A 16,103-nucleotide genomic window follows, 5' to 3' on the forward strand; every position below is an offset into this window, starting at 1 on the left:
CCTTAACCTCCAGTGTGCTGTCTGTCTTCACTGGTCTCAGAACAGTTTGAAATACAACTTATTTTCATCCTAACTCCATATAAAGCCTCTGAAAGCAAAATTTTTCAGCTTTTGGGTGAACCCATTTATTCTCAATGTGAACATGTATAGTAAATACACTACCGGTCAAAAGTTTTCTTTATTATAATTTTTTTTTTTTTTTTTTTTTCACATTTAAAATAATAGTAAAGTCATCAAAACTATGGAATAACATAAATGGAACTATGGGAATTATGTTGTGACTAAACAAATTCCAAAATAAATCAAAACTGTGTTATATTTTAGCATCTTCAAAGTAGTCACCCTTTACCTAGAATTTGCAGACATGTACTCTTGACATTTTCTCAACCAACTTCTTAAGATATCACCCTGGGATGCTTTTTAAACAGTATTGAAGGAGTTCCCATCTATGTTGGGCACTTATTGGCTGCTTTTCTTTATTATTTGGTCCAAGTCATCAATTTCAAAAACTTTCATCAATTTTTAATTAAATTTTAGTTTTATAATGAAATAAATTAATACGGTGGCACAATTATATTTTTGTCTACAAAAATAATTTCAAACATTTAAGCATACGCCTTCAGATCAAAAGATTTTTAAGATCATGAGAAACATTTCAGTCAAGTGTTTCAAAACTGTTGACCGGTAGTGTATGTAGGAATGCATTAACGAATGTTTAATGAATTTAATCATATTGCACAGTGATAACAAAATAAAATATAACAAAATGTATATTAAAATAAAGCAAAATTACCCACAGACGTGTTAGAAAGTTTTTCAAAAAAACGAACGTGTTTTTTCTACTTTTGTGGAAATACGGTGCCAGTTTCCAAAAATGTGGACATCATGTTAAAATAAACTGATTTTTTAAAGCGGCATATCAAACAAAACTAGAGACTCTCCTCTTTACAACCAAACAGGTTTCAATGAAAAAACTTAAGAATCAACAGCATGCTGTTGTGTCACATGACTCAGTGCTCCAGAAGTTCACCTCTAAATGACATTCTAGTGTTTTGTGAACAGCATTCAGTCAGTATTTATTGATTTAAATGATGCGTTGCATATAGTGAAGCCAAAATACGCGGGTCGCACGAGGTTAAACCACTGGAGTCTTATGGATTACTTTTATGCTGCCTTTACGTGGTTTTTGGAGCTTGAAAGTTCTGGTCACCATTCACTTGCATTCAAAGGACCTACAGAGCTAAAATATTCTTCTAAAATATTTGTTTTTGTTCAGCTGAAGAAAGGAAGTTATACACATCTGGGATGACATGAGGGTGATAAGAGAATTTTCATATTTGGATGAACTAAACCTTTAAATACAACTGCTTCATGTTGGTTGCAAAATATTCAGTGCATAAATATTCAGTTCCCGTTTATGCTATATTTTTATGGTTACTGCAGTCGGCAAATAAATGGAAACTCTATATGCCACCACAGTAATAAAAGTAAGCTTGTGCTGTTTCTTTGGTCACAGAAAACCAAAGAACTGAAGCTTTTTTTCCTATTTCCATGGTTGCAACCAACAAACTGAAATGAGTCTGTTTATTCTATTCTATTGCAAGGTGCCTCATAGTGAGTTTTCATAAATTGCCATTGTTCGCAACTATTTATATGTTATTAACATAACAACATAGGTTTAACAAGTGACTAAATTTATTTTGGGGGAGAGGCATACAAAAGCAAGTGCAACACATGCTACTGGCATATCATAATATAGACAGCTGTACACTATGTGGTGTTTACAAGTGCATCATGACAATTCCTAAAAGCTGAATTAATCTATTCCATTACAAATAGCACAGTAGGCTATGTGAACTGCAATAAAGCCGAGGTATGCTATAAAATAAGTGAAACTGCCACTTAAATTGTATTTTTCATTATAGGCTTTCTTAAAAACAATACTTAGATGAAGGGCTAATAATATATCATATTTACTGCAATGTGTATGTCCCAAAATACAAGTTTTAGTCTCACTTGAACTAATGAATAAAATATTCTTTGTATTTAGTGCAATGAATTTGGTTAAGGTCAACTAGGGCTGGAAATACATATCTGGTTCAGGGGAAGAAAAAAAGAAACAAGGACCCAATTAGAAGAGGCAAAAATCAGATGAATCCCTTCAATGCCGAACTCATGCCCTTTGGCTGCTTGTGACAAGGAACATTATCATATTGATTGACTAATTTGTCCTCACAAAGCCAGAATTTCCTTATAGTGTTAGGAATTGACTGAAACACTATAGTGGTCTGTTCAAATAAATATTCAACAGTAAATAGACAGTTCTCTAAAAGGAAGCAATACAGTAGATAAGTTTGTTTCTTACAGTAACTAAAAACAACATTAAAAACAAATGGTGTTTGAGTACCAAACACTGTTACTGGTGATTTGTGAAACTGGTAGATAAATTAGGTGATAAGATCTTGTATGCCCCGTGCCATGTACAGTAACCATGTTTCGGATAAAGTAAAGCAATGTACGTACAGTCTAACTGCACTATGTGAAAAGAGTTTTACTCAATACAGTTATGATTGCAGTTTTACTAACTGTAAAAAAGAAAACACTTTCCTATGCGTTTAGCTATTCTAATAGTGACCAAGACCTGCTAAACTACAGCAAAGACTGAAGAGCATGCTGATGAATTTTCTTAAGTTCCTTTGGGTGGGCTCCACTTCAAGGCCACAGGGTCAATAGTCTTGTTGCTTCCACGTTTGTCCTCTTTGGTTTTCCAATCATCAATCAGATCCTAAAGGTTAAGTGCAAACTTTAGCTTCATTTAGATACATCGAAAACTGCTAATGACATAAAAATAAACCAATAGTTTATGTAAGCAACCTGTGTTGCTTAAATCACTACATACACTCACTGAGCACTTTATTAGGAACACCTGTACACCTACATATTCATGTGATTATCTAATCAGCCAATCGTGAGGCAGCAGTGCAATGCATCAAATCATGCAGGTATGGATTAGGAGCTTCAGTTAATGATCACATTCACCATCAGAATGGGAAAAAAAAAATTGATCTCAGTGATTTCGACTGTGGCATAATTGTTGGTGCCTGAGGGGCTAGTTTGAGTATTTCTGTAACTGCTGATCTCCTGGAATTTTCACGCACAACAGTCTCCAGAGTTTATTCAGAATGGTGCCAAAAACAAAAAACAACCCATGAGCGGCAGTTCTGCGGATGGAATTACCTTGATGAGAGAGGTCAACGGAGAATGGCCAGACTGGTTCTAGCTGACAGAAAGGTAACGGTAACTCAAATAACCACTCTGTACTATTGTAGTGAGCAGAATAGCATCTCAGGATGCACAAAACGTCAAACCTTGAGGCGGATGAGCTACAACAGTAGAAGACCACGTTGGGCACTTTATTAGGACCACAGTGTTCCTAATAAAGTGCTCAGTGAGTGTACATTACAATTACCTGTCTTTTTAAGATCAAGTGCTTCCCTTTCCAGTACTTCAGCATTTGGAGAGACTGTAAAGTGCTGACAATGTCTACAGGATTGACAGCTGTTTCTTGACTGATTTCTTCTCCCAAGAGTTAATGAAAGAGGATATACAAATGAGGAAAATCACAATGTATTATTTTTTATGAAAAGCAATGACATAAATGAAGCATGTAATACAGATAATACTAGAACACTATGTACCTTTAATGGAGATTTCTTTGCCCTGGAAGTCGTGTAGGTAGCGCAGGAGCACTTCTTTCCAGTAGCTTCTGTAGCTGATGAGGCCCAGGTCAGAGAGAGGGCGCTCAGGGGAGCCAACCTTCTCTTCCACTTTGGACAGTAGATAACCTTTACAGAAACAAATCATCCACACATTAATAAGTTAACCAAGTATCTATAAGTGCATCCAAAATTATCATCACACTCTAAAGCCTAAATGTAACAAATTATGCATACTATTTAAAACCAAAGGTTGCAATTGTTGTTTTAAAAGCACCTATTTGCAAGCGTCAACACACTAATACTTTGTTTTAGCATAATCACTCGCAGTGACAAATAAAAGATAGTAACAAAAGTATACAAATGATCTAAATCTACTAAACTCACTGAAATCAATCAGCATCTTGCCATAACCCTGCCTCATATACTGTGGCATAGTCAGGATGCAGGAGACATTGTAGTTCAGGAATGAATTCTTTTCCTAAATCCAGAGATGTATTTTGATTACCTTTAGGCATGGCAAAATAATCACTTACAATATAAATTAACTTTAAACCATTCACCAACAGATTACCTTGGAGAAGTATCCAACAAGGTGACAGCCAGTATTGTCAGCTTCAGTCATCACATAAAATAGGAAAGGCTCCACGTCGTAGTATAATGTTTTGTGGTCCAGGAAGAGCTTGGCCAGCAGACATAGATTTTGGCAATAAATCTACAAAGGGTAAATGTCAATGTCATTAAGGCTGAATCACTTACTGATTGCAAATTAAGCTCAACAACTCTTAAAATGACCAAGTCTAGGCGAATGCACCCCAACTGACCTGGTGATACACAACTTTTAAGTTTTCAAATAAAATCAAGAGCTCTGGTAAAACTTCTACCTTGTTCTTCTTGCCGTCCACTTCAAAAACAGATATCGCCCCTTTTCTGTAAATCTCGTCACCTGGTGGGTGTTTCCACACACATTTGGCCTGATTCCATGTAATATAAGAGAGAAGGGCACATGTCAATGCCACATTACACAATTATCAAAATATTGATTCAATCTTGCAGTATTACATTGTTACATTTTTAGTCGCATTGCATTGTTTCATATATGGGTGGTTATTAGGGATGTCAACATCACAGGCTCTTCAGTGCCAAGTCGATACTAAAATTAAAAACATGGATGTGTGGATGATTGGGCAAATGCACCTTGGTCAAGATGTCCATCTTGGTAAGATATTAATGTAAAGTGTGTCCTAAGGGAATGTATACAGGTGGGACCAATTTTTTTTTATTTGTGTCGAAATGGTGGATCTGTGCATTAGGTCTTGCAGTCTAAATGTAGCCTAATAGACTTGCCAGTCTATTATATAATTAATCAAAAAGCAATATTGACAAGAAATGAGAAAACCACTTACTGCTATTCATTTAGTTCTTTGTTACTGACTGTTTACCTGATTAATTACTTCAACTTGAAGCAATGTTTACTTAAATAAGAAATACTTGAAGGCTACATGTCATTAGCCACGTAACCACTATTGGGCCAGTGCGAGCCACGGCTATCAACTGGTCAGCTGGGGCTAATAGCCTTGGACTTTGAGCAGTGAGACCAAAATCGTTCTGCATTCCCATTATCAGGCCAATAGCCCTGCAGCATTACCCTAAAACCCACCCATACTATGCCTGGCCAACGTCACACACTCTGCCCATTTCACAAGCAAAAGGGAAACTCAAGCCAAGGTATCAAGCCATCTCCACACTAATAAGTTTTAGTTTGAAAACGCATCTTTTTCTCTACGTTTTGGCCTTCTGTCCACACTTAAACAGCATTTTTGAAAGCGAAAATGCTCTCCCAAGTGGATACATTTGAAAATGCTGTCTTCGTGTTGTAGTGTGGACTGGGAAAACAGAGATATCTGAAAACTATGACGTATTTGTTGTCAAGTGACGCGGTCAAAACAATCAAGATGGCAGCCCATGTTGTAGCGGCATTGTTGTGCCTGGTATCCACTTCGATAGCACTGTTAAAGATAAACGTTACTTTGTAGAACCTTCACATTGCATTCCTTCAAAGGCAACAGGAAGTCTACTCGGAATTGCTGTCCAGCAACAGAACACAAGGAAAATTGCATTTCAGACTATACATGGAACTATGATTTTTCGCATATGCAGTAAGGGGATTTAAGAGTTTTTATACATTTCAGTGTGGACGAGAAATTTTAGGAAAATGCTTGAAAATGCCAGTGTGGACAGAGAGCGTTTTGAAAATGAAAACACTGTTTTCAAATGTATCCGGAATTATGTGTACGTAGCCTCAGACTCTGGAGAGGAGACTAGCTAGGCCTCAAAATGAAAATGGTGGAGACCATCTGCTGTTTGTTTGCTTATTTTGGTCTTTTCTTGGTGGAAAGTGAGACCTGACTCAGCAAAACACCTTTGACATTGACCCCCAGTTGGCCTTCTTTGGCCCAGTGGTAATCGGTGAGCCAAAGGCGCTTGGCTGTTGGCCCCAAGGAGGCACAATGAAGCCCCGGAAATGACAGTGGGAACACAACTGGCCCTGGCACGCACTAGCATGGCCTCATTTGGCTCGATAAATATAAACTTTCTAAATAAAGGAGTGTTCAGTAGCATCTTAGTTTTTCTGTGGTATCAAGAATCGTGAAATTTCACTGGTAATTGTATTGACTACTGAAATTTTTGTATCATGACAAGCCTAGTGGTTATATGTTACCAGAATAAGACATTAACCAGACACTACTAGGCCATTTTGAATTGTCTGAATGATGTTTACTGTTCTAGTATTAACTGAACATGTAAATGATATGTGAAGAGTTACCATGTGACGTCGCAGAATGGTCTGACTCTTCATGTATTTGAGGCAGAACTCGCACATGTAGAGACGGCCAAGTCGAGCATACTCTTCAGGGTATGGCGAGTGGTACCAGGTATCCAGCTCATAGCGACCAAACACAATGGTCTTGATCATGTTGCCCCCTTCTGTGACCTGTCCCTGGAGCCTGAGTTTTTCCTGCAAGGACCAATCAAGGATGGGAGAAACACAGGTCTGAAAGCAATGCAATGATTGAACACAACCAAAAGGAGAAAACCCTAAAGCCTACCATACCACCATGTGAATGAAGAGGTAAAGGACGTATCAAGAGCTGTATTTCACATTGCAAAAAACAATTTTCTTAATCAGTATTTTTATCTTGTTTTCCAGTAACAAAAGCTGAACATCCTTAAATCGAGATATATTTGCTTCAGAAGCAATACTGCATAAGATATTTCGCTTTGTTTTCAGAGAATGTATCTTCAATGAAGTTTATTTTTTATTACATAAATCAAACAAAATTATGCCAGATTTAAGCTTAAAACAAGAAAAAAGGAGGTCTTGTTTTAAGGATGTTAAGGTATTTTTACAGTTAAGAACTGTTTAAGTGAGAATTTTTTTTTATTTTTATTTTTTATTTTTTTTTTTTTTGCAGTGCAGAGAAGGGAATGTGGAAATGAAAGTCATCAAAAATAAATTTAACTGGAGAAAATAAGGTGCATGTAATTTCAAATGATTAATCCTCTTAAGGAAAGGCAGAGTTGGCAGATAATGTATTGTACTTAAAACTTTGAGTGACACTGATATGGCATGGATGAGAGAGACTGAATGGCAGCAGTGTTGAAGCTACAGTGAAAAAAGTGCAGTGTAGTCCATCGAACATCCCAGAGAGTAGTAAATGAGGGTCAGCCCATCTACGATCTTTATAGATCTATGAGAAAGAGAGGGGGGAGGAAAAAAAAGAGGGAGAACGTGTGATGAGTTTTCTCTCTTACAAGATCATCCGAGGCACGTGCCTGGGCTTTTTTAAAGAGCTCCAGGTCATAGTCACTTGTGATGTTCTCAAGCAGGGGCTCACGACTGCTGCCATGGGTCTGCCTGTGCTCCTGAAGAAGGAGATAGTACAAAACGACGATATTGTTTTTGTAAGATCAAAACCAATTATTTTTATTTTTATATGTCAGATAACCAATATGCAACACTGATTTTTATTTATTGTTGTATTTCTGCTTTTTCACTCAATAACGACTAATTAATCATTAGACTTCAACAGTAAAAACATAAAATTCATTATGAATATTTTAATAACAATATTAACTACTACTATTATTATTATGCATGCAAAGTTATTTTGTGATCTAGACAGTACCCTATTAATTTCACATTTGAGGGGTGTTATATTTATTGTAGTTTCTTACTGAAAGAGAGCTAATGGCTGTAATGTAAAAAGTTGTGTTGCTATTCTTTAGAGACCCACAAAACAATTGCATTTATCGGTAGACCCAATATTAAAGGGATAGTTCACCCCAAAATGAGAATTCCCATCATTTACTCATCCTCATGCCATCCCGGATGTGTATGACTTTCTTTCTTCTGCAGAACACAAATGAAGATTTTTAGAAGAATATTTTAGCTCTGTAGGTCCATATAATGGATGTGAATGGTGGCCAGAACTTTGAAGTTAAAAACACATGTAAAGGCACCATAAAAGTAGTCCATACAACTCCAGTGGTTAAATTCATATCTACAGAATATATTTAAGTCCTTTTTGCTATAAATATCCACTTTCACTTTCTCTTCCACATTCTTCATGTTTTTGGCAATTCACATTCTTTGTGCATATTGCCACCTATTGGGCAGGCAGTAGAATGTATAGTAAAAAAGGACTTCTGTTTATCTGTTTCTCACTCACACCTTTCATTTCGCATATTAAGACGGATTTAACCACTACAATCTTTTGGATTACTTTAATGCTGCCTTTATATGCTTTTTCGAGCTTCAAAGTTCTGGCCACAATTCACTTGCATTGTATGGACCTACAGCGCTGAAATATTCTTCTAAATTTCTTCTTCTGTTCTTCTTTGTTTGTATTCAGCAGAAGAAAGAAATACATGAAGGTGAGTAAATAATGAGAGAATTTTCATTTTTTGGTGACCTATCCCTTTAAAGAACCAATTAGGTAGAAAGGCGTAAATATCAGTTAAAAAATACTGGTGAAACCAAATTCAATTCAGTTTGGTCAGTTAGGTGAATAAGCTGAATGATGCATCCATCCACAGTCTTTAAATTAGTTTTGTTGAGTTCTGAGTGTGAAAAGTGATCTCATATTCAAACACTCACCATGTGCTTATCTTTTTGCTCTTTAAGAGGAACAGAATTTCTCTTCCTCCTCATTTCTGTCACCTTTTCCTTATACCGCAGCTGTCGCTCTAATTGGGCCTAGAGGGGAAGTAACTCAAAGAATGTGAGTGCTAGTTACAGCTTTATTAACATGTGATTAACCTTTAGCAATCACTGCAAACCACCTCAATAAAATGGGGATAATTTTTATTGCTACCATTTATTGATAGAACATCCCATTCCAAGAGTGAGGACTAAGTGAGGCTAAATATTTGTTTTGGCTTTACCTGTTGCCGAGCAGAATGTCGGTTCTCATCCTGCCGTTGTGACAGTGTCCTTTCCTCCACATGTTTGTCACGAGAGCTTGCCTTCACCTGAGTAAAAGTTTTTTTTTTTTTATCTTGCTGGATTTGATACATCTTCTGATAAAATAATCCCCCATGAAGTTCTGTCTGGCTAAAACTAGAGTCCAAATATAAAAATAGACATTACCTTACACTCATCTGCTGAAAGGTTATGGTACAGCGGACATCCAGATATTGAAAAGTGCCTTTCATGTTTCCCTGTCAAATGTCCTGAAAAAGGAATAAAGATTTAATCAAAATATTTGAGCATTTTAATACCACATTAAAAAACAATTCACAAAGAGGACCTGGAATCCAATTACCAAGTGAGTTACAACCAGGTGTAGGACACTTCATGTTGAAGTTGTAGCTCTCATGAAAGCGGCGGCGTTTAGGACGGTGAGCGAGGCCACATTCTTTTAGTGACAACTCCTTTGCCAAACTCTCATCATGAGACACATTTGGGCTGGACATGTCAATGTCTGACTCAGAGGAATGAGCGTTGCCTGTGGGTGTTCTAGGTGGGGACTCATCGTGGTCGACCCCATGTTTACTGTCTGTATTACCAACACAACAAAAGACAGGGCTGTATTAAGTTTATTATCAGTTTTATAGTTTTTATGATTCAAATGAAATCATCAATAGAGTAAACAATTACAAAGGAAAGGGAGCATAAAAGGGTTAAGGTGAGTGCTAGGATTTAACCACCTACAGTACAAACCATAAAACTTTAAAGGTTTAGATTATAGAGTATGTCAATCAGAAATATGCATTGTAAAAATGTATATCTCGTAAAAACAACAAACTAGATGGAACAAGGCACATTTAATGGTAAAAAATCCTTAAAAACAGTTTTAAATACTCCTGTTATTGGATATGATTGTAATGTAGGGCAGAGCGATAGGATGATGTAACTAGATATCAATGATATCTGACAAATATCCCAAATGCCAACTGCAACAGTCATTGACAGACGAACATGTGCATGTAAATAGTTCTCACTCTTTCTTTGTCTGAAAATAGTTTGCAAGAATAGTGTCATCTATGAGAATGCTCCAAATGAACAAAGAGAATCTCAGGAAGTGCTCCGAGTTTAGTTTGCTAATAAATCTTTTTATTTAAGAAACAAAGATGAAAGTGATTAAATCCTAAAATACAAAAACATGTTCACTATGAACATAAAATTCTAACTCATTTTCTTTAGGCAGCATTAACTGCATTAACGAAACGCTATAAAAACACAAATTCGAGGAAAAGGGAATTTATTAGGCTTACAAAAAATAGGAAAACTGGTGTTTTCTGTTAGTATAAGCACAGACTATGTGAAGTAAACAAATTGTTGAAACTGTTTTATTAAAAGTAGAAATTATGTGGGTTGTGTTGAACTTTCTACAGGTAATGGTTTATTGGCAAAAGGGGCCGGTGAAGTAAGTTGAACAGTAAATGTTTGGATTTGGGGAGGTGGTTATATACGATTTTTTTGACCACTTCGTTATTTTAAATGCATTTACATTTCGTTTGAAGTGCAGTTTGAATTTAGAAATATCTTTGGTTTAAGGTTTTTGTGTTTCAATAAATTTTAATTACATTTTTAAAGCAAAATCAATAAAGCAAAAACAATCACCTATCCCTCAGCAGTGGGGGCCTGAGGGTTGACGATGAAATCGCATATCGTGATTTTTTTTTTCTAACAAAAATGAAAATATTTCTTGCATATCGCCCAGCCCTATTGTAAAGTCAACTTTTTTTGATTATTGAGACAAATGTTGCCTTATAACATATTAAATGGAGTTTAGGATGTGTACTTTTTTTTTAAGGAAACTAATTAAAAACAACTGGAGCATGGTTCAAATCAATTTACACCTCAGCAAAATGACAACAGAAAAAATAAGCATTGGCCATGGAGTAATATAAATAGCAATATAACATCCAAATCCCACGTAGTATTCCAAAAAGTAAAACTGTCAAATCTTAACAAAAACAGGTCAAAAGGGAATAAATGTACAACTGGTAAAAACAACCTGTCCCTTGTCCCAAATAAAGAAATACACAAAGCAAATGAAGGAAAGCACATGTGAGCAGAGCAAAGCATGGAGATACTCTAATGAGGGAAGGCATGAGTGAAGAACCATGCGGTTTTCTCCTCCTACCCCTCTCTGAGATTTCCCCATGCTGCTCCATGTCTGAGCCAGAAGAGCGACTCTGCCGCAGGGGGTATTTCTTGGGCGAGACTGTCACCCCCTGCTGTTGACTACGTGTCACACGACGGGTGGAAAAGTTCACCACCTCTTCTGAAACCGGGGCAGAAGCGTCCCCCACAGGACTTGAATCTAGAAACAAAGCTCTCAAGTTTGTTTGTTCATTTGTTCTTTGTTTATCTATCTATCATGCTTCCAAACAATCAACCTATCAAAGCATTCTATCAGTGAAGCCTCTGTAGAACAAACACCTTTACTGTCAAATTGAACATCTGGAATATATTATTTAGATTATGGATTCTCTGTGTCTTACAGTGTTAAGATAAATCCCAAAACTGTCCACTCAAATTTGATCACCCGAGTATATTGTGGTGCCAAATGTTATTTATGTTTCTTCTTAATTTTGGGTCAGAAGTAGTGTAGCTTTTCTAGTAACTGCAATAGTCCAATCACTAGACACCAATACTTCTCTTTCATGCTACTGATTAAGACAAATGTCAGTGCCAGTTATATATAAAATAAGATTTCAGCATTATAAGTAAATCTGTGACAACTGCTAGTATCAGGTTGGCCTACCTTGTGAGTTGCGGATGAGTCGCAGTGAGGAGCGAGTCAGGCGGGTATTCCTGATTGTGTGGGCATCACTCTCAGAGCTGTCTGTGTGCTCAGCAGAGAAGTCTGAATCCTCTGTACCATCAGAGCTACTACCAGCATTTCTCTAAGTGTCCAAAACATAGTTTAGTGACTGAATATAAACTGTGTATGTTACACAGACACTGTAACACATTTGAATTTACACAAGCAATTTACAGGGACTGCATACATTTTATGAACACGAAGTTTTCATCAACATTCTCACTTGATAAAAATAATAGTTCTAACTCCAGTGTACTTGATTGGTGGGGACAAACTTAATCACTGAGCTGTGGCCCATTAGTTTTAACTAGGTTCATATAAAAATGGGTGAACAAAGATTTAACCAAAATGTCATTCCATGAGCTATGATGCTTTGAACATCTTTGCATAGGAGATCCCTCACTTTGCAGCATTATTTTGGGTGTTATAACAAACCCTCATGAATTTCAATAAATCAGACTACAGTTACTAATAGAATATTTATCCTGATAGTTAATACTGCTTTAAAAAATTATAACCATATTTTAACCTTTTAATTCATCACAACAACACTAACTTTTTATAAATCTAAAATAAGTTAAAGATAGGGAAACATGAGATTATTTTATTATTGTTAGTATCCGCTAATTAAAGGAAAGCAATCTCTTAATAAATATATATATATATATATATATATATATATATATATATATATATATATATATATATATATATAAATAAAAAAATTAATAAAAAAACAGCCAGTCAATTTCCTGGTTTTTGGCCAGTCTGCACATTCTTTACACAAGCAATTTAACTTAACACTCATTTTATGGCAAATAAATAAATAGATTAAAAATGGGTACACACTTTAAGGTAGGGACCCTAATCGATTTAAATGCAATTCATCAGAAATTTCACTATTAAAAAGAGCAAAGAATCAGGTGTAATAATAAAAAATAAAAAAACTAAATAAAATAAAAAAAAAATTAATTATTGTGGCTTGTCAGAGACTGAAAAAGGGAATCATGGGAACATATGAATTTTAAACTGTTTAGATTTTACTTTTTTTTTTTCCACAAACTGTGACTATAAACTACATTTACCAACTATTTTTAAAACATTTATAATTTCATTTAGCATTTTCACAAACTTTAACTTTCAACTAAATTTAAGAGCAACAGTTTTTGAACATTTTCAAAATTTTTTTTTTTACTTTTGTTTTTACAAACTGTTAGACAAGTGTATGACATTATGATAATTCTCTGTAATGAAACTGATTTTTAATTTCCCTTTGGGGTCTTTTTTGTTTCGTTAAAGTAAGCTTGTTTACAGTCATTGTAAACAGTATTTCATCCTTTTTATTATAATTACTTTCTACAGTTTAATTCAGTAAAATTTAGAATAAAATTAAAAATTCTTGTGATGGTGTTTAGATCATTGCACGGTCAAACTCCTGCTTATATAAAAGAGTTGTTGCAACCTTATAGCTTCAGCAGGAATCTGAGATCTTCGGAACAGGTCTTGTTAGCTGTTCCTCACTCTAGACTAAAGGTGACTGTGCCTTTGAGGTTGTTGCTCCCAAATTGTGGAATGCTCTCCCTTTGGATTTAAAATCTGTGGACTCTGTGGTCACTTTTAAAAAGCAGCTAAAAACCCACTTGTTTAAAATTGCTTTTGTCTAATTTGTTTTGTCTTTGTTTTCTGTTTTTTTTTATTTATTTTTTTTATGCTTCCTTGTTTTTATATTGTGGATGTTAAGCACTTTGTGACGTCTGTTCTAGAAAGGTGCTATAGAAATAAAAATTACTTACAAAATTAGCACAAATTTTGTACTTTTTTCTCCAAGGATTATTCAGCTTCTGGATTTTCAGCTACATGAACCTCTGTCTAAAGCATTCTGTCTCTGAAATCTCTTCATCAACAAAAAATGTAGGATCTGGACAACATTTCTGTCCCGTCTCTGCAGCATCCTCTGTCTCTGAAATTTCTTCATTTATTTAAGTTTTACAGCCCAAAAGGACTTCTACGGCTGTTAGTCTTTTGGAGCTCATTTTACTATCGGTGTCTGACAAAGTCTGTTGCAGCACTGAAAAGAAGTGTGGGAAAGCTCCTTTTGACCTCACAGGGCAGTGAGAACCAGACATAACAAGGATACATCAAATATTGTTTTTTATTTTGTGTCTGTGCAGCTAACTTTGAACATAAAAGTATGCAGGTCAAATTGACCCACAAACATCATTGTTGTATACAAATTGTGTGCAGCCTTTCCTAAACATATCTGGGTGTCCACACTTTGTATGCATATTTATGACCCTCCTTGAGAGTCACAAAATTTAGAGAAAAAAAAAAAAAACATTAAAAAAAAAAAGTTTAACTGTGTTTCAGGAGGCTGAAAATGTTAAAACAGATCAAACTGACCCTAACATAATGGATGGAAAAAAAAAAAAAAAAAAAAAAAAAAAGAAAGATGGATGGCTACATCCGAAAGCGTAGTCAGTTGACTTGCTGCCTAATCAGTAAATGGCTTAACCCACAGCGTTTTTGAATAAACGGAACTCTTAAGAAACTGGTCTCAGAACAGTTATAATGGCACCTCATTTTCATCCTACATTACACAGCCTCAGAAGGCATCATTTTCCAGCTTTCGGACGCAGCCAACGTTTGTTTTTGATGATTAGGATAGGCGCCCAGCATGCAAGCTGTTATACCTCGCTTATGTCTGAATCTAGCAGGCGAAAGCTTCATGAATCAGGCTCGTGATGCTGCGCACAGACACTAGTCTATATAAACATGAAAGCAGCTGGCCTGAAGGATGTAGTCCTACCTTCCGCCGTGGCATTGCAATTCTTCAGTTTTCAGTCTTGCAGTCTATTTGAAAGGTATACTATCTGCCTTATTTCTTCATGCAATTCTATTAGATAAAACTGCCACTGGCCGCGTACAGGCTACATCACAGTGGAATTGAGGGGAAACACAAATAACTAACAAGGAAACACTATTATATTAACGTCAGTCACAGGACATATCTGCGCTTCTCTGTCTGCACGCTGAACACTTCCGGTAGAGGATTCTAAATTAAAGGTCTCGTAGAAAATGATAAACATGTGAAAGTAACGATTATGTTCACACAATGACCGATTTATTTATGCTTTCCCTACCTATTTATACGTTTATCAAGTTAAAAACAGGAAGAACGACATTATTTATTATCATATTGCAGATGTTTTGGTCCTGCCACTTGATGGCAATATTTCTCCTGTATTACTGATGAAGACAAAAAAATAATGCCTAATATTTTAAAAGCCTTTTCATCCTTTTTTCAACTCTATAATTTTGCATTTCTAATTGTGTCCAGTTATATAACATATTTTGTGTAGTAAATCTAAACATAATTGTATTCATAACTTTCAGGCAGCTTCATGTAATATATTAATTATAATTATATAATATTAAAACATTATAACAAATATTAATGTACAGTCCTGTTGATACCTCTGTTTTATTCTATTTGCATTTGCTATAATCAAAACATTGTAGAGAATATAAACCAGCAACACTCTTTCTTTCTTTTTTCTTTCTATTTATTTACTGTTTTCCAATCAACAAGTGTAGGTGGTTTACATTTCTTTCTAGCTACTTCCATTCACATTGTTTAATAGTGAAGTTGCACTGGAGCAGTGACGTGCACAGACCTTAGCAGGAACAGGGGTGGAAGGATAAAAAGAGCACAAATTTTTTTCTTCTTTTTTTTCTTTTTTTTTTTTTACGAGTAGTAATTATAAATACTTAACTAATTTCTTTGCTTTTTGAGTATTTAACAATTTTCTTGTATATACATTAAATACTGTACATCATTTTTCAATTTTTCCTTTATCACAAATAAAATCCTATTCTTCCCAAAAGCACCATGGTAATACACTTTTTTATTTATTTATTTTCAGAATAATTTTCGGAAAACCCCATGTTTATGACGTGTCATAGTAAAACCATTGTATTTTTAAAGTACCTTGGAGCACTTCGATGTTCCGGGCTGAATTCAAAACTGCATTTTTGCTTCCTTGAAGGG

At 35.4% G+C, this 16,103-nt stretch overlaps 1 protein-coding gene across 4 annotated transcripts; it reads right to left on the reverse strand.

The window, feature by feature from the left end:
* Nucleotides 1-1,673: 1,673 nt before the first annotated feature.
* Nucleotides 1,674-15,091, reverse strand: LOC127452317 (histone acetyltransferase KAT7-like). 4 transcript variants are annotated; one of them, XM_051717714.1, is made up of 15 exons: nucleotides 14,862-15,091; nucleotides 11,996-12,137; nucleotides 11,372-11,551; nucleotides 9,545-9,778; nucleotides 9,370-9,452; nucleotides 9,165-9,251; nucleotides 8,878-8,976; nucleotides 7,554-7,643; nucleotides 6,544-6,735; nucleotides 4,601-4,690; nucleotides 4,291-4,431; nucleotides 4,104-4,197; nucleotides 3,699-3,845; nucleotides 3,470-3,576; nucleotides 1,674-2,785 (listed from the first exon to the last, which is right to left on the reverse strand). In XM_051717714.1, exons 1-15 carry the CDS (start codon nucleotides 14,874-14,876, stop codon nucleotides 2,687-2,689), a joined length of 1,800 nt encoding a protein of 599 aa, XP_051573674.1. In that variant the 5' UTR covers nucleotides 14,877-15,091; the 3' UTR covers nucleotides 1,674-2,686. The 4 variants fall into 4 exon arrangements, with proteins under 4 accessions (XP_051573674.1, XP_051573673.1, XP_051573676.1 ...); XM_051717713.1 differs by having other exon boundaries at nucleotides 7,533-7,643; XM_051717716.1 differs by lacking the exon at nucleotides 11,372-11,551 and having other exon boundaries at nucleotides 7,533-7,643.
* Nucleotides 15,092-16,103: the final 1,012 nt, after the last annotated feature.

The sequence above is a fragment of the Myxocyprinus asiaticus genome, chromosome 14 (genome assembly GCF_019703515.2).
Source record: "Myxocyprinus asiaticus isolate MX2 ecotype Aquarium Trade chromosome 14, UBuf_Myxa_2, whole genome shotgun sequence".
NCBI lineage: Eukaryota > Metazoa > Chordata > Actinopteri > Cypriniformes > Catostomidae > Myxocyprinus > Myxocyprinus asiaticus.